A 26,939-nucleotide genomic window follows, 5' to 3' on the forward strand; every position below is an offset into this window, starting at 1 on the left:
TCAAGTAAAGACATTTTTGTTTTCATCTGAATTTACTTGTATCAAACCCTAACAAGAATTAAATAATTCATAACGGAAGGTTCAGAATATTTGTAAATACTAAGAATAATTTGGTCTTTCAGTACTTGCTACAGCATGTATTCTTTTAAATTGTTATTTTAATGATACTTCTCGGTTTTTAGGAAGTGAATATAAACTTAAAACTTAACTCTTGCTCTTAATTTAAAATTTATCTCTCAAACACAAAAAAAAACTTATTTAAAGAAAAACCCAGTTTTTCTGATCAAGAGTACTGAGATAACCTTCATTGCTAACTTGCAGTTTCTTTTTCTTTGTGCACAGGCTGATGTTTTGGACAGACTGGGGAGCAGAACCAAAGATTGAAAGAGCTTACCTTGATGGGAGTAGCAGGAAGATTATCATTGACAGTCAGCTTGGTAAGTAGGTCAGACTACCATTAACAGCTTGGTCACTGGGTCAGACTACCATTGACAGTCAGCTTGGTAAGTAGGTCAGACTACCATTGACAGTCAGTTTGGTCAATTTGGTAAGTGGGTCAGACTACCATTGACAGCTTGGTAAGTGGGTCAGACTACCATTGACAGCTTGGTAAGTGAGTCAGACTACCATTGACAGTCAGCTTGGTAAGTGGGTCAGACTACCATTGACAGTCAGTTTGGTAAGTGGGTCAGACTACCATTGACAGCTTGGTAAGTGAGTCAGACTACCATTGACAGTCAGCTTGGCAAGTGGGTCAGACTACCATTGACAGTCAGCTTGGTAAGTGGGTCAGACTATCATTGACAGTCAGCTTGGTAAGTGGGTCAGGCTACTGTTGGTGCTCCTTCAGCTAGAGTAACTGCTATTTATATTTCATAATGTTTGAAAACATCTTAAATCTTCATCTGATCTTATGTTATAAATTACAGACGTTCCTTCAAACGGTGAAGATACTACGTCCTGGTTGTCATATCCATCTTTTTATGCAAATTGATTTGAGACTTGAACTCTGCTAAATCGTGGGTTAACCTGGTTCATTTAGGCCTCTTATGACACTAGGAAAAATGGAGCAAAAATTTGTCCTAGCATATACAATAAGAAATGTTCCTATTTCTTTTGTCTTTCTGAATATTTTATTAAGTTGTATTTTTAGCAGCCCCCGAAAGTTGAAAAGATGCTATTAGTTTGTGTGGAATGTCTGTCAGTCTGTCCGCCTATCCACCCCGTTTAGATCTTGTAAACTAGAAAAGATAATGAAAATCTGACGCCATAATATTTTAGACCATTCAAAGTTCTGATGCAATGGCTACTTTTTTCCGCGAAAAATCAAATTTTTTAAATCACTTATACAAGCAGTTTTTTCTTATAAATACACCACTTTTACAACTATTCACTATTAATAGTAACAAACACAGGAGGCTCTTTAGAAGGGGAGATGACCATATACCATATTTTTAACATATTTATGCAAATGGTTTTAGATTTTTTGTCAAAAAAATTTTTTTATTACATTTCTATTGCTAAGTTAAGTAAGTTCTGTCATGCTAACTACTACATTTACACAAAAAAAAGTTTTTCTTATTTTTTAAAAAGAAAAAAAATCTATTTAGTATGCATATAAGTTGGACATAATTTAAAACCACAATTAATAAGTAATTTATCATATTATCGCATGAACTGTAGTTACGCAGCACTGAAATAGTGCACTTAAATATTTTTTATTTTTTTTTATCCTTTGGTCTTCTAGACCGCTGGGGCACTACACAAGATCTGTTAACCTTCTTTCTCCATTCTTCTCTGTCATTTGTCTTTGATAGAATTTCATTCTGATGTACTTTCTGAAAATATTGAAACCTGCCCTTTTACCTGCCTGGGTGGACCACTTCGGGGGGCCGATTTAGAGTTTGTGTCTCCACACAAACTGTCTTTGTAACCTTGTTGTATTTGCAAGTTAAGGTTTTGTGTATTATTGTGGCTTTACTTTTTAGTCTTTTGTCCTGAAGTGTCTTTTAAGTTGTTGATGTTCCTCCAGGCTACCCCAATGCCTTGTCTATTGACTATGATACCATGAGGCTGTACTGGGTGGATGCCAAGTTGGACAAAATAGAAACCTCTGACCTCGCTGGTAGACACAGGATGACCATCATTCAAAATACCCCACACCCATTTGGCCTGACAGTGGTAAGCTAATAACAGCATTTTATTGCTTTGTCTTTTGCAATTAAGCTTGATTGGCAATGCTCATGAAACAATACTTTGTCTCTCTAGCAGCTTACATAAATCTTATTCACAATACTTAGTCTCTCTAGCAGCTTACATAAATCTTATTCACAATACTTAGTCTCTCTAGCAGCTTACATAAATCTTATTCACAATACTTAGTCTCTCTAGCAGCTTACATAAATCTTATTCACAATACTTAGTCTCTCTAGCAGCTTACATAAATCTTATTCACAATACTTAGTCTCTCTAGCAGCTTACATAAATCTTATTCACAATACTTAGTCTGTCTAGCAGCTTACATAAATCTTATTCACAATACTTAGTCTCTCTAGCAGCTTACATAAATCTTATTCACAATACTTAGTCTCTCTAGCAGCTTACATAAATCTTATTCACAATACTTAGTCTCTCTAGCAGCTTACATAAATCTTATTCACAATACTTAGTCTCTCTAGCAGCTTACATAAATCTTATTCACAATACTTAGTCTCTCTAGCAGCTTACATAAATCTTATTCACCAAAATTGTAGCCTTTTTATAGAGCCAAAGTATTCATCGTTATTTCTTTCCGTTAGGAAGAAACAAGCATCAAAATGTACACAAAACATTTGTTATTATGCTTATGAGTTGAGAAAGAGATTTTTTTTAATGAAGATTTACAAAGAAAGTGAAAAAAAAAATTTTTTGGGGTAAATTAATGAAAATAAAGAAATTATTTACATTTCTTTAAAATTTTCATCTTTATTTTTGTGATTCCAAATGTTTATTGATTAAACGAGAAGAGGAAATAAAAACATTTAATGTGTCTTAAATTTATATTAAATCATTTTTTACTATTGTCTTTCACCATCATCATCATCAAACTCCATTAGAGTGAGGGCTTGAGAGGCTTAAATCCTCTCTTGCAAAAGCCCTGGACAGAAACCCTGCTGTCTTGTGTAGTGCGTGTATGTCACCATGTCTTTAGAATTGTATAAACTCTTCCGAATGTTTTCTTTTTTTCCAGTTCCAGGATTACATTTACTGGACAGACTGGCAGACAGAGAAGCTGGAAAGAGCTAATAAATTGGATGGAAAGAATCGAGTCACCATACAGAGTCGACTAGAGGGCCTAATGGATGTGCATATTGTGGCAGCAGACAGACAGACAGGTAGGACTTTTTTTTCTCAATATTTTATTTCTTGAAATTTCAAAATTTAAAAAAAAAAAAAAATTCTGTTATGGGGAGAGGGGGAGATGTGCAAGGTATTGAATTACCAATTTGCTTTTCTTTCATACTTCTTTCTTTAATCACCAATTTGCTTTTCTTTCATACTTCTTTCTTTAATCAACAATTTGCTTTTCTTTCATACTTCTTTCTTTAATCACCAATTTGCTTTTCTTTCATACTTCTTTCTTTAATCACCAATTTGCTTTTCTTTCATACTTCTTTCTTTAATCACCAATTTGCTTTTCTTTCATACTTCTTTCTTTAATCACCAATTTGCTTTTCTTTCATACTTCTTTCTTTAATCACCAATTTGCTTTTCTTTCATACTTCTTTCTTTAATCAACAATTTGCTTTTCTTTCATACTTCTTTCTTTAATCACCAATTTGCTTTTCTTTCATACTTCTTTCTTTAATCACCAATTTGCTTTTCTTTCATACTTCTTTCTTTAATCACCAATTTGCTTTTCTTTCATACTTCTTTCTTTAATCACCAATTTGCTTTTCTTTCATACTTTTTTCTTTAATCAACAATTTGCTTTTCTTTCATACTTCTTTCTTTAATCAACAATTGGCTTTTCTTTCGTATTTCTTTAACAAAAATGTTTCAGACAAGCCTTCAGTGGCTGACTGCTTGGCTTTGCTTCCGAAGCTGAGTTCAAATCTCGGTTAAGACCGGGATTTTGAATTTCTGGATTTTCATGTCACCCCTGATTCCACCCAACTCTAATTGGTACCTGACTTTAGATGGGTAAAGTAAAGGTGGTAGGTCGTTGCTGGCCACATGACACCCTGCCCATCAACCCTTGGCCAAAGAAACAGATGACCTTAACATCATCTGCCCTATAGATGACAAAGTCTGAAAAGGGAACATTACTTTACTTCAGAAATGAAGACTATTACATCTTATCTTAAACCTCGAGAACAACAGATTTGGCAGGTTTTGAACTCAGGACCATCATGATGACAGTTTGATGTGCATACTTTATGACTAGCTATCCATCCTTGAGCTGTGTTACACCCAATAGCAATTACACGCTTGTTACACTCATGAAAACTTTCTCAGCCAAAAATCTGTCATGGTACTTCCCGTTTCATAGGATGTGGCAACTTCTTAATGCCTTTTTCTTTTCTTTTTCTTTTATTTTTATCTTTGGAATTTTCCAGCAATTTTTTTTTATCTCATTTTGGTTGTCCTGCAATAACCTGCTGCTATTGTATCGCCAGGGATCAACAACTGTAGTTTTAACAATGGAGGCTGCACACACCTGTGTCTGGCCAGACCTGATGGTTATGTCTGTGCATGTCCCAACACACAAGATGCCAGGCCTTGTAGAACAAGTAAGTTTTGTTTGTCCAGTACTGACCTTTTGGAAAACTTAGAAACGAAATAAATATCAAGACTTTTTACAATTCACCCTATTAGCTTGCAAATGCTTCATGGGTCTTAAAAAGTTGACCACTTGGTGGAACCTGGACACTTCGACATATCAAAAACATTAACAAATTTCCTAAGTATGTAATTGTTTATGTCTATATTTGAGAAAAAAAAATACCACAGTGAAACCATTATAATTTTTCAAAATTTAATCATCTTAAAATTAAATTAGGCTATTTTAAATATAGTAATAGCAGGTATTTCAACACTCAACACAAATGTTTCTTTGTATTTTGAATATGCTTCAACAGGTATTCCTGCACTTGACTAAAATGTATCTTAGAATTCACTAAAGAGTTGAATACAAAAATAGACATTTTATGTACAGTTTGTGCACCATCTTATGTAAAAATTGGTTAAACTGTAATAGATTAACTTTATTTTGCAAGCTGGAAAGATTTCTTGCTAAATTTGATAATTATTACACAAAATTAATAGAATGTGAAATTATAGACCATTCTCAGCTTCAGAAAGAAGAAATTGATTGTACATGGTTGCCTTTTTTTTTTTTAATGACTAGAATCTTAAGTCAACAACATGTACATCATATAGAAGGTTAGAGTAATTACAAATAAATCATTTTTAGTAACGTTATTTTTTTGGTAGTCTTTGAATGCATATTATACACAGGCCTTTCATTAAATATGCAAAGGGTAAATTAATTCATCCTATAGTACATGTATCTGTTGATTGAACTCTTCTGTTTCCTCCTTTCTTTGGGTTTCTTCTCTTGGGATCTCACTCAATGTGAGGCTCTTCAATTTCTTGTAGCTGTATGCCTGATTTATTCACCTGCCTCTCTTCCTCTTAAGAAACCTGAGATCTTACACCTGTACCACTTGAGGTGACTTACCAATCCTAAATATAAAGTAAAGTTCCCTTTCAGACCTTTCCATCTATGGGGCAAATGATGTAAAGGTCATCTGTTTCTTTAGCCCATGATTTAATGAGGGTGTCGTGTGGCCAGCACAATGACCAACGGCTTATACTTTTCCTCAACTAATGTTAGGTACCCATTACAGCTGGGTGGACTCAGCTAAAGCTCTCACCCTTAAGATCCCGAAATTCATAATTCCAGTTTTAACCTGGATTTGTACCAGGGACCCCTCAGTTCAAAAGCTAAATGCTTTACCACTCAGTCACCGGGCTTCTCTTATCAATCCTGACACCTATTCCATTAAGTTGTGGTATTGAAAGGTAACTTCTAGTAGCTTTGTATTTATTTTTATTTATTTTTTAACTCTCCTGCCAGAAGGTTTTTTCTTTCTTTTTCATCGTTCTCATTGTGTTACTGAACTCCAACATTGATGAGGTTGCGTGTCAATGTGTTATGCGCCAGGAGGCCCATTGACTCCGACTTCAGCCTGCTTTTCTTTCTGGGTGTGCTCCCATAGCCTTTGATCATCCAAGATCATTTGCAAGGCAGCAGGTGTTTATATTCGGAGTTTTCTCTCCTAGATGAACTGCTATCCCTAGCTAACAAGTTTCATCTACCCGGGTTTAGAGTTAGAGAGCCCTATACTTGCTTTTTGCAATCATTTCCCTGGATTTCTGAGATGTTTTTAGTAAATATTCTAACCACTGGAATACTTCACCTCATCCTCCATGACTGCAGACCAGTTGGTCCGAGGCTGTTTATTTGCTATTCACAGCTAATCCTTATATCTAAGGGTCTTTCCCCTATCCGCCACCTGGGGACACGCTTGGTAGAAGGTGGTAGCTCCCCCAAGCCAAAAGGCTTGATTTTGAAGATCTTTAGGAAAGTGGACACAATTAGGGAGTACATTGCATTATGGTCTTACTTTGACCAAAACTAACATTCAAATTTTTCCCAACAGTTCCCTACCACTCGGCTCAAGATACTCCAAACATCATCAACATCGACATTAACGCTGTTCATCCGTAAGTTTTTGTTCTTTGTTGTATGTCTTTGAATCAAGATCTTTGGATTTAGATTGACTAGATCATTGCTGTAGAGATTTATACACACAATCAAATGTCCCTCACATTTTTTATTTATCACTGACATATGTATTTTTGTACTTTTGAAGATCTTGGGGGGAAAATAAAATAGTTAATGGAATAAAAAAAAACTAAAAGAGTATTTTTTCATTATTTCTATTTGATCTGAATTTAATTAAAATTTCGCTTGAATTAAAAAGTGCAAGTTTTCTTTGTGACTGCTTCTATGTCAAGTTCTGACATCTTGAAAAAAAAAATGTAAATAAAAAAATTGCTGTAACTGTAACATTTCAAATTAATGATCCAGATTAAAAAAAAGAATAACATAATAATCTTGCTTAACTGTTTAAATACTTATCATTTTATGTCTGGTATCATAATTTTTGCTAGTACAGGAACTGGTTACCTAATTCAGCCTGGAAAACCATTCACTGTCTCACTCATTATAACGTCTAGCTATAATGTCTCTCATTCTAACGTCTAGCTATCATGTCTCTCATTCTAACGTCTAGCTATCATGTCTCTCATTCTAACGTCTAGCTATCATGTCTCTCATTCTAACGTCTAGCTATCATGTCTCTCATTCTAACGTCTAGCTATCATGTCTCTCATTCTAACGTCTAGCTATCATGTCTCTCATTACAATGTCTCTCTTGCTCATTATAATGTCTGTGTCACTATAATGTCTCACTCGTTATAATGTCTCACTATTCCGCAGTTGTTCAAGTGAAGACAAAGCCCTTGGTGTTTGTGATGAGCAGTCAGGTGACTCGGCTTCCTCCACAGGTACAGTTTGATTCTGCAGATTGTATGAATTCTTGTAATATGGAGATTTTCATTAGATTGTCAAGGATGCTAAATTGAACTTCTGTATTGCCAACTAAAAAAGAATTAAGCTATAATTTTAACAATATCTTATGGGTGGCAATTGATTTTTGTATTACATCTATTGCTGCTAGTTAATTGCCCATTTGTTTATAAAAAAAAGTGGAAAAAATATGTGGTATTACTTTTTTGAAACCTCCAAAAGTGAGCTATTTATAGCTTTTCTGCCATGTATGAAAATATCCAACTGTATTTGATTCAAACATTAACTTTTAAATTAAGTTATCATAAAATATTATAATTTTTGTCATTGAACCCCCAGAAACAGCTGATGAGGACCATGACACAGTGCCCTATGTTGTCGTGGCTGTCACTTTGGGTGTTTTGATTTGTCTGTTCATTGTTGCTGCATTCTTTGTCTGGAAAAGGTAAACAACACAAGTGTCTGTTTTTTTTAAAAGTTCACTTTTAGTTGGCAAGCCTGTGTATTTATTTCTCAGGGAATGTCTCTTGAACTGTCAGTGTTCTAACAACATTGAAACTTCCACATTGAACGATAAGTTTTTTTCCCCACTTCCTCATGTAATTCAATAATAATGTTGCAATAATGTTCAGCACAAGATATCAGCCAGTAAAAGAGCAACACTGAAAAAGAAAGTATTAAAAGAAAGTTATTATTATTATTATAGCTTTTTATATAGCGGTACTTTCATGCTTATAGCATGCTCAGAGCGCTTTTGGTCCAATCTCATTTGTGAACCAGTGGGGGGGAGGGGGTATCTAGGAGTTGGTTTTCCGTGCTGCCTTTAGGCGCTCAGTAAACATAACTCTGCCCGAGTCGGGTGTTGAACCTCGAGCCCCCTTCTAGGTAGCCAAGCCAAGTTCAAGCGCACCTGGCCTCTCGACCACGCTTGTGACTAATATACTCGGCTTCAAGCATGATGCAGTAATTCTGCTCCTTTCACAAGACTCTGGGATTAGTGCAGGGGCATCACACCTATTTTACAACATCACACTTTTATCTCTGTTGTTCTCAATAGAAAGTCAGTGAAGGATTGGCCAGGCCATTGCTTGAAGGAGTTATCTGTTTTCTGTGGACCATGGTTAATGAGGGTGTCATGTGGCCAGTACAAATACCAATCGCCTTTACTTTTCCTCAACTAATGTCAGGTACCCATTAGAGCTGGGTGGACTTGGAAGTCCCCTAAAGATCCCAAAATAAAAAAAAAACTGGTTTCAAACCACTGCGCCTACTTCGCCCTGTAGGAATTTATTTAAAAAAAAAACAATTTAGTCTTGCAACGTCTTAATAAAAAGATTTTGAATTCTTGACCAAATTTTTTACTCTCACAAATTTCTAGGCTGAGTTTTTTAAATTATGAGATGTCCATCAATGTTTAAACTTGGACACAGGTGCACTTTAAAAGTAGTGTTATGCAATAGACTTGAGATGTTGAGGATATCTGTCTGTTGCTACTAAATTGTCAAATTCATTTTTTTTTTGTTTAAAAGCCTTGGCCTGAAATTATTTGTGCATTATGTGATTTTCAAAAGCCAAATAATTAGCTAAATTGTAATGACCTATTTTTGTTTCAGGCAGCGTAGGCGTCACTACAATGTTGAAGAGTTCTCTGCCCTGACCTACTCCAATCCTACATATCAGAAAGCCAGCACAGAAACCATCAACTCTGAGAATAGAAAAACGTATGCCCTCTTCCGTTACCATGCCAGTGATGTAAGCTATAGTAAAAAAAAAATTATTTATTTGATCCGGTTAAGATTTGAAGAAATAGTTTCTCACTCTTCAGTACAAAGTATTTTAGGAATAAATAAACTTCTTTCATAACCATGCCAGTGATGTAAAGTAAAGTTCCCCTTTTAGACCTTGCTAAGTATGGGGAAGATGATGTAGAGGTCATTTGTTTCTGTGGCCCACGGTTAACGAGAGTGTCATATGGCCAGCACAACAACCAACTGCCTTTACTTTTCCACAAGTAATGTCAGGTACCGATTAGAGCTGGGCGCCCTAAAATCCCGAAGTTAAAATTCCCAGTCTTCACCTGGATTCAAATCCGGAACCCCTGCTTCAGAAGCCATGCACTTTACCACTCAGCCACCATGCCTCCTAATGAGGCGCCCATAGATCCTGAAATTAAAAATCACAGTCGTCACCAGGCTTCAAACTTCGGGACTCCTGCTTCATAAGCCAAGTGCTTTACTGCTTAGCTGTCACGCTAGTGATGTGAGCTATATTAATTTTTTTATTTCATCCAGTTAAGACTTGAAATAGTTTCTCATTTTCCTGTACAAAGTATTTTAAGAAAATATATTTCTTACTCCTTGCACTATATTACATTTTATGGGACAGTTTTCTTCTGTTTAAGCACTTCTGATAATAATTTACATGATAGCATCAAAGCAGTCACTGCCCAAGCCTTTTGCAATGCAAAATGAAGTTATGCTTGGAGTAGTAACATCAAAATTGCTAATTTGCAACTGAAAAATATAGTTAGCCCTAGTGCTTCAAATCCTTTTTAGGAAATCTTTTTATGTGTCAACCATTTTCTTTACTATTTATTTATTTTGTTCTGGGTGGCAAATGGTTTCTAAACATATTGAGGTATGAAGAATCTATGATGATCAAGCCTAATGTTTGTTTTGTCTCATTGTAATGACATTTCCTACAGGAGCAGCTGACATCATGCCTGGGGGATACAGACTGTGGGATGAACCATAAAGAAACAGTTGCTCTCATGCATCCACACACCACAGGGTAAGTATTAGTGGTAAGCCTGGTCGAGAGGCTTAGTATTAGTGGTAAGCCTGGTCGAGAGGCTTAGTATTAGTGGGAAGCCTGGTCGAGAGGCTTAGTATTAGTGGGAAGCCTGGTCGAGAGGCTTAGTATTAGTGGGAAGCCTGGTCGAGAGGCTTAGTATTAGTGGGAAGCCTGGTCGAGAGGCTTAGTATTAGTGGGAAGCCTGGTCGAGAGGCTTAGTATTAGTGGGAAGCCTGGTCGAGAGGCTTAGTATTAGTGGAAAGCCTGGTCGAGAGGCTTAGTATTAGTGGGAAGCCTGGTCGAGAGGCTTAGTATTAGTGGGAAGCCTGGTCGAGAGGCTTAGTATTAGTGGGAAGCCTGGTCGAGAGGCTTAGTATTAGTGGGAAGCCTGGTCGAGAGGCTTAGTATTAGTGGGAAGCCTGGTCGAGAGGCTTAGTATTAGTGGGAAGCCTGGTCGAGAGGCTTAGTATTAGTGGGAAGCCTGGTCGAGAGGCTTAGTATTAGTGGGAAGCCTGGTCGAGAGGCTTAGTATTAGTGGGAAGCCTGGTCGAGAGGCTTAGTATTAGTGGGAAGCCTGGTCGAGAGGCTTAGTATTAGTGGGAAGCCTGGTCGAGAGGCTTAGTATTAGTGGGAAGCCTGGTCGAGAGGCTTAGTATTAGTGGGAAGCCTGGTCGAGAGGCTTAGTATTAGTGGGAAGCCTGGTCGAGAGGCTTAGTATTAGTGGGAAGCCTGGTCGAGAGGCTTAGTATTAGTGGGAAGCCTGGTCGAGAGGCTTAGTATTAGTGGGAAGCCTGGTCGAGAGGCTTAGTATTAGTGGGAAGCCTGGTCGAGAGGCTTAGTATTAGTGGGAAGCCTGGTCGAGAGGCTTAGTATTAGTGGGAAGCCTGGTCGAGAGGCTTAGTATTAGTGGGAAGCCTGGTCGAGAGGCTTAGTATTAGTGGGAAGCCTGGTCGAGAGGCTTAGTATTAGTGGGAAGCCTGGTCGAGAGGCTTAGTATTAGTGGGAAGCCTGGTCGAGAGGCTTAGTATTAGTGGGAAGCCTGGTCGAGAGGCTTAGTATTAGTGGGAAGCCTGGTCGAGAGGCTTAGTATTAGTGGGAAGCCTGGTCGAGAGGCTTAGTATTAGTGGGAAGCCTGGTCGAGAGGCTTAGCTTAGACTTGGCTTAGCTACCTATGAAGGGGGCTAGAGGCAGAACGGAAAACCTTCTCCCAGATAACCCCCCTTCCCCCCTCAACTGGTCCACAGATGAGATTGGACCATAGCACTCTGAGCATGCTATAAGCATGAAAGTAGCGCTGTATAAAAGCTATAATTTTATTGAAGCTTTATAACTTGTGCACTTCAATGTTTATTCCTTTATCTTAAAGGGAGAAGTGTACATCTCTCTGGTTACCCTTGTGTGAGTGGTCTAATCCTTGTTTCCAAATAGTATTAGTAATAAGTTTCAGTACTGTTGAAACCAGTTTATCGAGCCACATCAGGACACAATTGTTTTTGTTCAACTAACCAGCTGGTCTATTAACTAGATTCAGTTATAAAATATAATTTGTTTGGTGTATTAGGATTCTGTCCAAACTAAGTGGCTAACCTGGTGAACTGGTGCTCTATATTCGACTGTATTTAAATTATTAGTTTTAGTCTTCCCTTTGTTATTTTTGGAACTTAAAGTGTCAAGACTGTTCCCCAGTTAACAGAAAAGAATGTGTAGCTAGTTGTGTGTGAGGGGAGGGTCTTGGTTTATGTACTTTAAAATTCATTGTGTTCATTTTAAATTTTTAAAAAATGATGCGCTTACCATAAAAGAAACACTAGTACTGAAGATTGAATAGCCCTTCATAAAGAGATATGAACTTATTCTTTTCATGCACCTGTCTACTATAGACAAGGCTTACTTTATACAACAAATGTAGTATTCTGTTTACCAAAACAAATACAATCAACATCATTGTTTATAACTGGTATTGGCCTGCACAAGCCAATTACCAACTGGATGGCTGCCTGGTCATGCAGCATATGCTCTGAACTGTTGTTTTTATGTTTCTGGGTTCATACCCTGCCCACTGCCATCCCCCGTCCTGACAGAGGTTTGGACTGGCAAGTTGATTATCTTCAACTCTAAAAGAACATCCAAATCAAGTAAAACATTTTTTTTTTTACAAAACCACTTTTAAAATACTGAGCGTAGGCTGAAGGAAATGCAATGCTTTGGACTGTGAAATAATCTTATATCTTATCTTATATAATACAGACGTTACTTCAAAAAAGAAGATGATTACGTCCTACGCGTCATGCATTTAATCATGCATATTAACCAATGACTTAAATTCTGCCAAGTCACTGGTTTTCCTGGCTAGCTCAGGCAACCCATTCCATGCTCTAATAGCACTAGGGAAGAAGGAGTATTTGTATCTCTTACTTAATCTTCGGGCTTGAAGTCAAGCCTTAGATATAAAATACATTGTTTGAAATATTTTATTTTAAATTCTTTTCTTCTTCTTCTTCTTCATCGTTCTCATTGTTATGTTGGAGTGTTCATATGACTAGACCAATACATGAGATGAACTGCGCAGTGGTTTCCAAATCAGGGAGCTCTCCATATAGTTTTCTTTCTATTGGGGTGATTTGGGGCCAATGTCTTATACGGGCCTCTTGGTAGAGAGAGCAGTTTTGGAGGACGTGGTCGGCATTTTCTGGTGATACTCCACATGGGCAGATTTCACTGGTTCCAATTTTGAGCTTCCGGAACATGTGTTGTCGCATTCTGTTGTGTCCGGTCCTGAGTCGAAAGATTAGACGCTGGTCTTGTCGGGATAGCTTATAGTAAGCATCATCTTTCTTGTGATTTGGATGGGAGCTCGTCCATTTCTCATTTATTTTATCTACAATTAATTTCTTCATTTCTTCTGGATAGAGAGCAGAGTTTACTTGTGAGTTTGTTCTCCCACTCTTGGCGAGTGTGTCAGCCTTCTCATTTCCTGCTAGTTGTATGTGAGCTGGTATCCATTGAATGACAGTTTTTTTGCTGTTGTGGTTGAGCTTTGTGAGTGCTGTTCTGAGGTTTTTAATATAAGGGGAATCAGAGTTTTGCAGGCTTTGGAGGGTTGTTTTTGCGTCTGTTAGAAAGACAATCTGACTGTGAGGGGAACTTGGATGATTTGCTAGCATGGTAGCAGCTAGTGCTAGTGCTTCCCTTTCTGCTCTGTGACTGTCAGAGAGCTCTCCAGTTGCAAAGGATTTTTCTAGTTTTCCTCCATCTGGCCATTCGATAAGTATTCCAGCTCCTCCATTTGTGGTGGCTTTATGGGATGAGCCATCCGTGTAAACTCTGATCCACTGATTGCTAGGGTAATTGGTATGTAGAAAACAGTTCACTATTTCCTTGAGCTCTGTTGGTCTGTAATCAGATTTTCTTTTTATGTTTTCAATATGGTCCCTTATAGTAGGAAGAGGGCTTTCGTCCCAGGGTGGAGATTCATTATAGTGTATCGAGGATTCCAGAGTAATTTTTTCAAGTTGGTGTTTCTTTTTTAGGTTTAGAGATTCCTGTATGAAATTGGTCCTTTTGAGACGGTTTTTTGTGCCAGTTTTGTGGATTTTTGTTCTGAGTGGGTGCCTCTCCAAGGTTTCCAATTTTGTGAATTGGGAAAGGATTTTTATTTCTCTTCTTTCATCCAGAGAGATCAGGGCAGCGGTTTCCTCCATAGCTCTTATGGGTGTTGTTTTGATTGCTCCTGTCATTATCCTTAGACCAATATTTTGAACCTTGTCTATTTTTCTAAGGTTGGTTTGGGCTGCTGAGCCCCATGCTGTGGCACCATATTCTAGTACAGGTCTTACATAACTGGTATAGGTCTTTTTCAGGATGTTGTGATTTGCTCCCCAATCTGTGCCAGCTAATTTTTTCAAGAGGGATAGTCTCTGGATGCCTTTACTCTGTGTTTTATCTATTTGGTTTTTCCAGGTTAGTCTCGGGTCATAGGTGACTCCAAGATAAGTAGGGCTGTCATTTTTTTCTAAAGCTTCCTTATCTAATGTTAATTTTATTGTTTGTTGTTTTGTTGACAAAATTCTTTTCAATATTTTCTACTTGTAACAACTTTGATCTTTTTTCTTTTCTTTCACTCTCTAGACTGGGAGACGCCCACAGTGCTTTAAAAGTTGGGTCCTTCAAATCCAGACAGACAGCATCAGACGGGGCCAGCAGTGAAAGAAATTCAGACATTGGTTATAAATCAGTCCTGTCAACATGACAGGATGGCAGGCTGTCAGTACTGACAAGTTGTTTGTAAATAGGACTACCAGAGCTGTGATATGTACAGACCTTATATGTGTTTCTACAATTTGTTTGGATGGTTGGGTCACTGTGTTTGCGACAAGGAAAAGTTTGAAACGTTTTTGTAACATGACACATGCCCCCCTGACTTTGTCATGTCATGAATAGTGAAAATATAAAAGTGACTGACCGAGTGTCACTCTTGAAGTTCATTTGTTACGCTACTAAGCATAATGCATGCATTTATGTACTTTTGATAATCCATTCATACATGTATTTATAAGATGGACTGGAATAGCCACAGGTATCAGGTCCATAGCTTAACCTGACATCATGTTTGTATACTACATACATAATGGAGAACAAATTATAGGGCCTACATATCATATGGAAGTGTCTCATTAAGGCTAAATTTCATTCACAAGTGAACCTATTTCTCTTTCATACATATTCCTTCATATAGTATGTATCAGGGACCTACATTTCAATACAGAAGCATATTTATTTAGGACCAACATCTCGTACAGAAATCTATCTATATTGAACTTTCATTCATAAGTGAACCTCTTGTGTAGGTGTTCCTCTATGCGATAGCATATATCTCAAGAAGTGTACCCAAATAGGTCCTACATCTCATAGTAAAGTGTCTCTCTATAGATCAGTATTTCTTAACCTGTTGGGCATTGTGATGTGCTGACTAGTAAGCTATGGTCGTTTTTATCAAGGGACAAAAATTTTGTATTCTGGCTCTAAATCATATTTAAATATTGATCAAGTAAAAATGATTACCAGTTCAATATTCAAATAATGATACATCATTTCATATTCTAAGTAGGGCCTTTCATACCATTTTCACAACATCATCAACCAGAAACATTCTTTCGCCAGGCACGACATGGCCTAAATTGTGCCGATGTGCCTCAAATCAACAATCAATCAACAATCATTCTTTCGAAGAAATTTCTATACATCTCTGCTTAAAGTTATTCTTCCACCCCTCATTCAGAATGCACAACCAAAACTAGCCCAGTACAAAACATCTTGCTGGACAAGGAATGTGATCTTACTTGATCAAATCCATTACAACTATATATACACTTCAATATCAGCCCACTTACTCCTTCTTAATTTAACTTTACTTGACCTGAGCTATTTTTATTAGAGCTAATGCATTGTAGAGTCCAGGAGAATGTTTTTTGAAGCTCAGAATCCATGAAAATCTGGCGCCAAAGCTTCGCCCAAGATTCTGCTGATGAGGCTTAATTCTCCCCAGACTCACTAGCAGACTATCTATAGTGTATATTTCATACAGAGTTATGTCTCTATGTGACCTACCTTTCATTGACTTAACCTTTTTATGCATGTTATATTTCAGACACAAAATGTCTCCATATTTTGTCGACTTATTCATAATTGAATATCTGAGAGACTTTTTGTTAAACTGAAGTGTATGTCTATGTGCCCTGCAAGAGTCTATCCTCATGTGGCCTACATTTCTAATTAGTTTAAATTTCTTGTTCAAATGTATCTGTAGAAAATGTGTTCATGTTTAAACCTTATGATATGAATCAATGCCTAATGCTTTCTCTAGTTTTTTATTGTATGATTATTTTATATCACTGATGTATTCACAGGATCATTGCAAAGTCATGTGATATTGTTGATTCATTGCTTGTTCATATGTAATAATTAGTTTGCCCAAAGAAGGCTTAATATGATGATATTATTATTAGATAAGTAATTAGAGTAGAATGTAAATATTTTGTATTTGTATACAAAATAAATGTGTATATAGAAATGTTTTAGTCATAGTAGATGTTGCAAGACTTTTAGACTAGTGGTTTAGTTTTGTCCAATTTGGACTAGCATTCTTAGAATATTTCAAAAACAAAAAAAAAAACACAATTACATGATGTACTGGTACCTAGCAATCAGCTGCTGATTGCCACCTTTTTAAGCCAAAAAATGAACACAAATGATAAACCTAAGAAAAAATGCACAACGTTTGAGCTTCAAAGGTCTGAATAAACAGTTGGTATTAAACCCAAATTGCTGTAATCTAGGTTTATTAGACACTGATAATGTGATATGGTATCTTTATTAAATAGAAAGTTGTGTATGTTTTTTTTAGACATTCTTGTTTGAAAGGGAGAGCCAGTCTTGTACAATCTAGTATGTGCCCAAGTAAAATGTGTAACGTTTTTTAGACCTACACAAACATTTATCAGTTATATCATTTAGAAGTACATCATAGGACTCCAGTTTCTTACTCCTGCAAGAGTGTTTGTTTTTTTAACCAAATGTAAATAGATGACATTGTTTGAACTTGTCTATTTCCTGATATGCTTTTGTTGTTTTCATTCCATTGGAGAGTTATCAACGTCAGCTACAGCAATTCATTACAGTTACCAATTGGTGGATCAATTCCACAATGATGTTAAGAATATTTCACAAAAGAAATGATCTATATACCTCTAAATGTTTGTTCCCAGCAGTGTGTGAGACATGTGCTAGCTGTGCTTTACCTTATGGAATCCCAAACCACCAGACAGTGTATACTTTTATATTAATTCATATCAAATATGTTTTTTATTTGTACAATCAGTTTTATACACTATGAGCCATTGATCAAACCATTGCCATTTTAATATTCTTTCCATACGTTTACAGAAACTTATTAAATAATTAGCTGAGTTTTTTTTTTAGTTGTTGCTTGAATTTGACTGGTTTACCTCTTTTTTTTGTGTCGAATATTTATTTTTTTGTGATATATTTAAAATTGAATTTTAAAAAAAATGTTAACCTTTAAATTAATTTGTTTTTTAAGTTAAAATTAGAAAATTATATTAAAATGTTAATTCCTTGACTAGACTATTTGATGACCACTTGATGTCTTATTGAAGCTTCAGCTTTATAAAATGTGTTGTTTTTTTCAGTAGCGCACAGTTTATGCTGTTTAATGAAGATCTTCAACGTAACAAACTTTTTAAAAGTTCATCACCCATACCTGCCATTAAATTTTTATTCTAAAGCTTGAATCTCATATGAAATAGTGACAGAGTTTAACTGCTGTTCAACTGTTAAAGTATTTATGAACAGTGAATTTTTTTTTTCATGCTAGTAAGTTTACAATAACAAAGAAGCAAAGAGAGCCCTAAATGAAGCAGTGTCAGGAACCCAAATTCCCTGCTCGTACTTGAGACAGAGTATAGCCTCTACCTCCTACAGAGTGGCAGGATCGGTGGGAGGCTGAGACCCACTACAAGCTAAGACGGGTTGTGGCTGATGTCAGACAGCAGTCAACATCTAAAGGAAGCATGACCATGTCCATTGTCCAAACTTAGTGTTGGCCACACCTACATCGGCACTCCTTTGTGCTGTTGTGACCCTTACCTCATCATACAGAATATCCTCGCCCCAGATACCAGGATATTAGAGGGAAGTATTTTAGAACAGACAACCTCAAAATACTGTTTCATTGCGTTGACCCTGGGAAAATACTGGGCTTTATCCAGATTGTGGGGTTGACTGCCAAAATTTGAGTTGGGATCGGGCAAAGTACTTATAAATATATACATATTTACAACAGATTTGTATTATATTATTACAATTTTCACTATTTGAGTTGTGAGTGGACCTTATTTTTTAATACCATACCTCAGTTGTGTAACTCTTAGCACTTGACCTATATAAGGGAAGTAACCCTTGAGCGATTATGGGCATAACATGGCTTCAATTGTGCTGCTGTTCCAAAAAATCAAATTTAATTTTGTTTGCACAAGCTATTCAATATGTTTAATAATTTTCTTGTTTTGCTTTACAACTTGGACTGGGCATAGACATGTAAAAAAGTTGGATTCTCTTGGTTAATGAAAATATGTACAATATTACTGGACAGCATTAATTCATTTCGATTTCTAGCTGTTATGGTATGCGTACTGGAGATCAACTAATGTACAAATGTAACATGGTGTTCCTTAGATTTGTTTGTAACAATATGATGACTATTGACAATAGTTGCTGATCAACTTACTTTTAGGCATTGTCATTGTAACCTGACCAACTTTTGTATGTCTCTCCAAACTATCACCACATCTTTTGTATGTCTTTCCAGACTATTACCACAACTTTTGTATGTCTCTCTGTTCTAGCGTTTCTTCCTTACACATTGCTTGCTTGCTGTAATTTCTGCATGAAATTTATAGTGAGGTTTTTTGAATCAAAATTTTCTATTGTAGATGTATACTCTTGAGACTTTTTATGTATTATAATGTACAAATATGTTCCACATATGAATAATTGATCTGAGGCTTTTTATTACATATTTTTTGTAGCCATTTCATCTCAAACTTTCTACATTGAATGGTTGATTGTACACACTAAAGAACCATGTCATTGTTTGCAACTGATTAGTTTTAAGTTGGATTTCAAAAATATTGCAGTTGTAAAAAGAAAAAAACAAAATCAGTTGAACTCATTAATTTGATTGATTAATGATTTTGAGTACCAGAATTAAATGAAATTGAAAACATATTACATTATTTTATTTTTAGGTTAGAATAATTTTTTATTGGTTACTATTGCACAAGAGCATTTGAATACAACTCCAAAACAATTCAGATTTTTTGTTATAACAGACTAAAATAATATTCAAAAATCTTTTGAGTTGTATTTATTCAAAAAAGCTGTAGTAATGATTCATATTATTTAATTATTTGAAATGATATACATACAATTCCTATGCAGATGCTTTAGAACTAGACTTGTGTGTATAATTTTTCTTATAAGGTTTACGTCATATATTTCTGTATTATAGAAGTGAAAATGGCAACATAGAATAATTTAGTTTATAGTTGTTAGCTTTCATAACAAAGATCACTTTGTGGATTCAAATAATTGCTGGTTTTACAGGGTTCATGTTAAACCAACCTATTTCTTTTCAGTATTTCAAAATCTGCTAAATTAACAATGATCACATTTATTGACTGAAACTGCCGAAACCTATTTTAAGATATTTACATTTGTATTGTATTTTTTTAAATTATATTTTTATATAGTATTTATGAACATGGAGACATGTTTGATGGGATTGCCAACTTTGAGCATAACATTTCTTCAACAAATTGTTGACAATTTAAATAATTCTAAACAATTTTTTCTACCTTAAATTTAAATAACCATCAAATTTATATCAAATATCCGTTTCCGTGTTCCAAACATGAACCGAGTTTAGTCATTTGAGTTACTTTAGTTTTTTTCTGTAATTTTGTTACTGTCATTTATTAGTTATATTTAATATTTGATAAAATGTAAAGTATAACTTAGAGTTCGCAACCCTACCTTATTATCTAACAAATGATGTTCAATATTTTTACACATAGTTTGAAAGATGCTATCTGATGGCACTAAAAACTTGTAGTAGAAAGACTAAGGTATTAAAAATGACATGTTATTGTCATTGAACAAACAGTAAAGTTTAAGTACTGAAAATGGCATAGAAACAGTTGTGCCTTTATGTACCAGCATTACAATGTTAATAAAAGAATACATGTGTGTAGAAGGATTTGACTTATTTTTTTTTTACTTCTAAACAGACAAAGAATATGCAAAACAGAAAATACTGGCAGATGAACAAGATACATGAAGCTGACTTTAATTACTTTACATATATACAGCATTACACATGATAGGTCTTTCCAGTCTTGAAATTATAAAACATTTATCAACATGCAGTGAAGTATGTCACTTTCCCATTCAAACACCAGGCAATGAATATAGTGATTAATATTAATTTGTCTTTCGCACAGTGGTTAACTTACACAAGTTTTCAAGATCAAGGTCTCAAGTTTGGACATTGTTTTTTAACAAATCTTTTCTTTTAAAGCACTTTCACTACACCACATCAACAGATGTACAATCAAATCATGTGTACTTCCCCAGATGCCCCCCTGTTTATGTTTGATCAGGACAAGAATAGAATACTAAAGGCCATGGCAACACAACAAAATGCCACATAAGGACTCTTCCTCTCTCCAATACGAGCAAACTTCCAGAAAGTGCCGAGCAACCTGTGAATCAAAGTAAATGACAATGATTAAGAATGACCAGAAAGCAATTTTAATTTCAACATTAAATTAACAATGAGGAGGTGCTGTGGTAAAGTGCGTAGCTTCTAGACTCTAAACCAAGGGGTCCTGGGTTCAAATCCTGATGAAGACTGGGATTTTTTATTTCTGGATCTCTAGTGTGCCTCAGGGTCCACCTAGCTCTAATGGGTACCTGACATTAGTTGGGGAAAAGTCAAGACTGTTGGTCATTATGCTGGCCACATGACATCCTCATTAACCGTGGGTCACACAAACAGGTGATCTTTACATCATCCGCCCCAGAGATCACAAGGTCTAAAAGGGGAATTTACTAATTTACTTAATGATTTAAAATCAATGTAAAACTATACCTTCATTATTTATTTAATGGTCCCAGAATGTCTTTAACAAAAAATAAAACTTTAGTAGTTGCATAAGGGAAAATATGCACCAAATTGTGTAACACAATTATTTGTGTAACATTTCTCCATTATGAACTGTCTATATTATACATGCACACACACACACGTTTTAAGCTGCCAACTACATGGGTTATAAATATTCTGATCTATAGATTCTTATAATTAAAATAAAAAGTATTCTGTAACATGAAATCATGTTAGGTTCCTTGCGAAATATAAACAAATATCTTTCCCACAAGTTATTTTCTCCACTACTGTACTAATCCAATTGGTAAAGTGAAAAAAAAGAAAGGAAATTATCTAAAAAATGTAACAAATTTAAAAGAATGGAATGCTCTTTAAGTAAACTCAGTCACATTTCTTATTTTATATGCTAGGACAAATTTGTACAAGTGATCCTTCTTCCCAAGTGGCATTAGAGCATGGAATGGATTGTCTGAATCAGCCAGGAAAACCAACAATATAGCAGAATTGAAGTCACTAATTAAAATGCAAGACTAGATTAACACATGAAACATGTAGGACATAATTATCTTCTCTTTTGTAGTAATGTCTGTAATTTATAAGATAAGATGACTTTAAATTGTGTTGGCAAATATTTTAATTATTTAGTAAAATGTATGGATTGGAACTTCTAAAACAAAAATTCAGTGAAACATATCTTACAAGCTTAACTCTTTCAGTGTGGGGGTTACTCACAGAGAGTTACTTCAGATAGGGCTGATGAAGACCTAATTTCTTTTGAAATAATATAAATTGTGTCAAATTATATAATAAAATAAAAAAGTTAAGTTAGTTTTAGTAACTCTGCCCACCTTGCAGATTTTTGTTTGTCCCAGAAAACTCAATGTTTTCCATCAAAATAATTCGCACTGAAAGAGTTAAGTTTGTACCTAACATCATCAAAGCTGAGAGTAGTACTAAATATATTATTGTTTTTTTGCTCACTGTTTGAACCTTAATTAAGAAAGATAATGATACGATTGTTAAGTATCCATGTTAGCATATCTACAAGATACTGGGACATATTGTTATCTGGAAGCTATCAGCAAGGTATTGCAAAAAATATTGCTCTTACAGAATGTAACAAGATATAATACTCTACCAGGATTCAGACACGCACTGTTTGGTAGCAAAGTTTATGTTATTCCACCACATGCCTTGAATATATATCTAGTTTCTATCAGTTAACATCAGGAGCATGTACCACCTACCCAGTTTTATTACGGTCCATCACGCTGGGTGCAATAGCTCTCAAGTAGGCACAAGTACAGATCATAAGCAGTACAACAGTCAACAGACTTTGAAAATTAAATATGGCAGACTGAAAAGAAAAAAAAATACTAAACTTCAGTTGTAACTACATAAAAATTATATGAAAGCCAAGGCATCAGCTATGGTCGGAACATTGTTGCCAACACAGCTATTCCCCCCTAGCAATGCATCTTATGTGTCCAAACAAACGGCGATTGCTGATACAGTTTGGGATCAGCAGTGTCCAACATTTTGTCAGGGTGTAAAGAGAATTTTATAGCGCAACATTAAATACTAAACCTGGGAGGACAGTCTGTCTCTTCATTGGACTGACCACTACAGGCCATCAGCTACTTCTCCCCATGATGTCTCTAAAATAGAAGCTGAATAAGTAAGTATTAAATCATCTTAACAAATACAAACCAGTCATCCCTGATATTATGAACTGCATGAATAACATTTAAAAAGTCCCACTGTAATTATATACCCCCATTTATACATCTTGTCTCAAAATCACCAGCCTTACAAGATCTGCATTATAATGAAATGTATTGTGCTCTGACAAGGTATTAGTGCACAATGAATAAAAACCTGACTTTATACACCAAATCTAGATCTAGCATAGTATAGATCATTGCTAGATTTGATATCTGGTGTGAATGTACAGTTTGGTTTCTTATAGTTATAATGTTTTTTGTTTGGTGTAATGCACAAATTGTAAGACAAATTTCCATACGGACAATAAATATTATTATTATTATTATTATTATTATAAGTGTTCCATGAAATCCACATACACACACACGCACACCAAATAGGATATTTTACACATTGGTCTGTTTTCCAGACAGTCGCTGGGATCTATTAATAAAGTAAATCTACAAACTTTCAACCAACAGCCTAAACAAAATTAAAACAAACTAGTCACCAAATCCCATTTGCAATCCTTTTTTATTAGCATTTTGTAGTTGTTTTTTTTTACATTCATGTTACAGTCATTAGCACACACTGCAACTTACATTCAACTGTACTAAAACACATTCATGGAAAGGTGACATCTTTTCAAAGGCAAGTAGGGCCTCAAATTTTTCCCCTGATTCCTAATCCCCAAAGTTATAGCACAGGATGTCAACATCCTCCCCTACTCTTGTCCATCCTCTCCCCTGACCTGGACATTTAGCCCCCCCCCCCCCTCTCAAAGATATAAAAAAAAATAGCTTGGTAGAATTATAGAAGACAAAATTAAATCAGAAGAACAAGCGGGTTTAAGACAAGGTTGCAGCACAACAGAACAAATCTTAAACCTCAGAATACTCCGTGAAAAATACCTCCCACACCAAGATAATCTTTTCCATGTCTTTATTGATTTCAAGAAAGCTTTTGATCAAGTATGGCATTGGGCACTCTGGGCAACAATGGAAAATTACAACATCAATTAAAACATAATTAAAGTTATCCAGAGCCTCTACTAGGATGCCACCAGTGCTGTGTACTTCAACAATAATATTGGGAACTGGTTCAAAACCAAAGTTTGAGTAAGACAAGGCTGCCTATTTTCAACAACACTTTTCAAGATGCTCTCGAGGGCTATGAAGGTACTGTAAGCATTGGAGGAAGAAGAATTACTAACTTGCGCTTCGCAGATGACACTGATGGCCTAGCAGGAACAGAAGAACTAGCTGACTTCTGCAGTATATGGTATGCAAATAAATGCAGAAAAAAAAAAATTATGACCAATAGCCAACAGGGCTTTAAAAGGGGCATCAGTATTGGAGGTGTTAGCAGCTTCAAATACCTCTGACTCTGAGCAATTGTCTCAGATGAGGGAACAAAACCTGAACTACTGGCCCAAATTGCACAGCCCACAGCAGCTCTTTCAAAAACTTAAAATAATATGGAAAGAAAAAGGCTTAGTCATCGGCACCAAAACCAGACTGAAGCACTCCCTGGTCATGGCCATATTTTATATATATGCTTGTGAGTCTTGGACGCTGACTGCAGAGCTAGAGAGGAGGATCCTAGCAATGGAATTGAGATGCTACAGAAGGATCCTAGGTGTCATATTCAAACAGCATTACAAACCAAGAGATTAGAGACAGGGTTACTGCAGCGATTGGTGGACCCCAAGATGACCTGCTACCTATCGCTAAAAATTTATGGCCATATTTATTACAAGAGATTAGGGGCTGGCAAAGACCTTCCTTCAGGGAACAGTACCAAGAAAAAGTATAAGAGGCAGACAGAGAATGTGATGGGAAGAAAACATAAAAGAATGGACGGGCCTGCCATTGAAAAGAGAGGTTCTAACTAAGAGTAGTAAGAGTTAAGATAAGACTGTCAGTGTCACTATATAGAGTTGACTAGAGTCAGTGACTTAATACTTAATCACTGACTAGACACTAAGACAGAAGAAAGGAATGGAGAAAGACGGTCAACAAATCTTGCAACGGTCCAACAGACTAAGGGATAGGTAAAAGTAAAGGTAAAAAAGAGTATGAATATAATAATAAAGTATTTGAAACTATTTCTCTGTCATGCGAATATCAAATTCACCATGATGCCACGTATTCCGAAATTCACTAAAAATACACCATAATCAGTCTTGGTCCCGAAAGCCTGCTTTAGTTAGTTGGAATACAGTCAAGTGCAGTAGAATAACAATATAAATATGATCACTGGCCTACATATTAGGTTTGTGAATAAGATTTTTTCAAGTTTGCTCGTATTGGAGATTTTCACAATCAACTAAACAATGTCAAGGACGCTGGATTGTAGGCCTATGCCACTGTTGCCAAGTACATACAAAAGAATTTAATTATAATTTTAACAATATTTCAATACGAGAATTATCAAATTTCCTTTTTAGTCGCTAGTTAGCGCTGCTCATGTGTTGTTTTTTTAAACATAAAATAAAAGTTTAATGCTCCCTCCATGTATTGAAATTATTTTGTGCTACTAACGAAATAGCTTAGAAATTTGATTCTTTAGTTCTAATAATGCACACAAAAATTATCATATGCTTAAAAAAAACAAGTTTGTGTGTTTTATCGCTTTCAGAAAAGAAAAAAGAAGCCGTTGCATTAGAACTTTGAAAGGTCTACAATATCACGATGTCGGATTTTCAATATCTTTTCTAGTTTACGAGATCTAAACGGGACGGATGGACGGACAGACAGACCACAAAACTAATAACGGTTATTCCCCTTTCGGGGGCCGCTAAAAAAATGTCATTATATTCTTGACCAAATGTTTTGAATGGAGATATGACATTGGTCACTGCATGTTGTTAAGTTTGTTTTTTTTTTTTTGTTTTTTTTTTGTTGTTTTTTTTTTATTTCTAGAATGGAATAATCATTGAGGTGAATGGATAATGATATTTAAGAGCATGTTCAGACTTCGGCCTCAGTATAAACACAAATAAGACTTTGCCCGAACCGTGGAAAGCCTAATCGGATCCAGCATTAAGATAAATGGACAGGAAATAAATGCAGTGGACAGATTCACCTACCTAGACAGCACTCTCTCCCAAAACGCAAGAATTCGATAATGAAACAGACATCCGTATCGCCAAGACCAGTGCCTCCTATGGTGAACTATCTAAAAATGTTTGAAATAGACAGGTATCACCACAAATACATAGCTACGGGTCTATCGAGTTGTCATCCTCCCTACATTGCTCTGTGCATCTGTCTCAGAAAAATAGGGAATGTTAAATGGCAAGTGATGAGCTTCTGCCAAAATGGTTACAGGGATATTTCCAATCATTTTGAAGAAAGAGCAAAGAAAAAATTTGCTTTACAAGGGGCCTGATACGGCATTAGTTTCACCCTTTTTTCTACCTCTGGTGTGTACACCATCTGCAACTTAGCACCCTTCCTTTAAGCTTGCTTCCCGTGTGGATATATCCGATGCTTCATTCTCTCAACTGTTGGTGTCGTCTCTGAAGAGCTTCATGTCGTGCTTGCATACATCAATATACCTTTAACGTGGACGACCTGCAGCTCTCCTACCTTTCTATTAGATCATCATAAAGAATATCTTGTGGGAGTCGAGGCTGCGGCACTCTCTGAACATTTTCAAGCCAGCTAAGGCTAGATAACAGCGCGAATATGACCCGGCACCTGTTCTTTGCAGGACTTCCTGATTGGTTATTTTACGAATTCGGGAGTGGAAGATATTCAGCTTTTTTTCCTACCAAGCGGACCAGGAGCAGGTGGACCATGTTTCACTGCCGTATAGAAGAATGCTCATCACATAGCATCAGGATTGTGTGGATTGGATGCTTTTGTGTGCCCGCTCTTCGAAGGACTTCAGTATCAGGTATTTTTATTGCCATTTAACATTCACTATTTTTCTGAGACAGATCATGTGAAAGTGGTTCAGTTTTTGCATGTCTTATAGGCCTATATACTATTCTTGTTTATTACTGTCCATGTTTCTGGGGCATAGAGCAATGTTGGGACTCAGTAGGGA

General features: G+C 36.0%; 2 protein-coding genes across 4 annotated transcripts in view; one reads left to right on the forward strand and one right to left on the reverse strand.

Moving 5' to 3' along the window:
* LOC106073702 (low-density lipoprotein receptor-related protein 4-like) overlaps positions 1-17,398 on the forward strand; it is a 90,457-nt gene extending 73,059 nt beyond the window's left edge. For 2 of the 3 annotated variants that reach the window (XM_056043603.1, XM_056043604.1), the window contains exons 31-40: positions 343-437; positions 2,033-2,181; positions 3,230-3,374; positions 4,659-4,772; positions 6,708-6,771; positions 7,550-7,617; positions 7,979-8,084; positions 9,253-9,391; positions 10,344-10,429; positions 14,561-17,398. In XM_056043603.1, coding sequence (XP_055899578.1) covers positions 343-437; positions 2,033-2,181; positions 3,230-3,374; positions 4,659-4,772; positions 6,708-6,771; positions 7,550-7,617; positions 7,979-8,084; positions 9,253-9,391; positions 10,344-10,429; positions 14,561-14,681 — 1,087 coding nt within the window. In that variant the 3' untranslated portion in view covers positions 14,682-17,398. The remainder of the gene's footprint in view (positions 1-342; positions 438-2,032; positions 2,182-3,229; positions 3,375-4,658; positions 4,773-6,707; positions 6,772-7,549; positions 7,618-7,978; positions 8,085-9,252; positions 9,392-10,343; positions 10,430-14,560) is intronic. The other variant, XM_056043605.1, reaches the window with a different exon arrangement.
* A 2,934-nt stretch (positions 17,399-20,332) lies between these two features.
* On the reverse strand, positions 20,333-23,539 carry LOC129928637 (protein kish-A). The gene is made up of 3 exons (XM_056043606.1): positions 23,486-23,539; positions 22,427-22,536; positions 20,333-20,772 (listed from the first exon to the last, which is right to left on the reverse strand). Exons 1-3 carry the CDS (start codon positions 23,522-23,524, stop codon positions 20,667-20,669), a joined length of 255 nt encoding a protein of 84 aa, XP_055899581.1. The 5' UTR covers positions 23,525-23,539; the 3' UTR covers positions 20,333-20,666.
* Positions 23,540-26,939: the final 3,400 nt, after the last annotated feature.

Source organism: Biomphalaria glabrata, chromosome 10, assembly GCF_947242115.1.
Source record: "Biomphalaria glabrata chromosome 10, xgBioGlab47.1, whole genome shotgun sequence".
Classification (NCBI taxonomy): Eukaryota; Metazoa; Mollusca; class Gastropoda; family Planorbidae; genus Biomphalaria; species Biomphalaria glabrata.

Bases quoted from the DNA above. Each gene is read 5' to 3' on its own strand.
- LOC129928637 (XM_056043606.1), bottom strand. From the start codon at position 23,524: ATGTCACCTTTCCATGAATGTGTTTTAGTACAGTTGAAT. The intron at 22,537-23,485 runs GTAAGTTGCAGT...TTTTCTTTTCAG, and splicing joins GTGTTTTAGTACAGTTGAAT to TCTGCCATATTTAATTTTCA. The intron at 20,773-22,426 runs GTAGGTGGTACA...TTTGATTCACAG, and splicing joins ATGGACCGTAATAAAACTGG to GTTGCTCGGCACTTTCTGGA.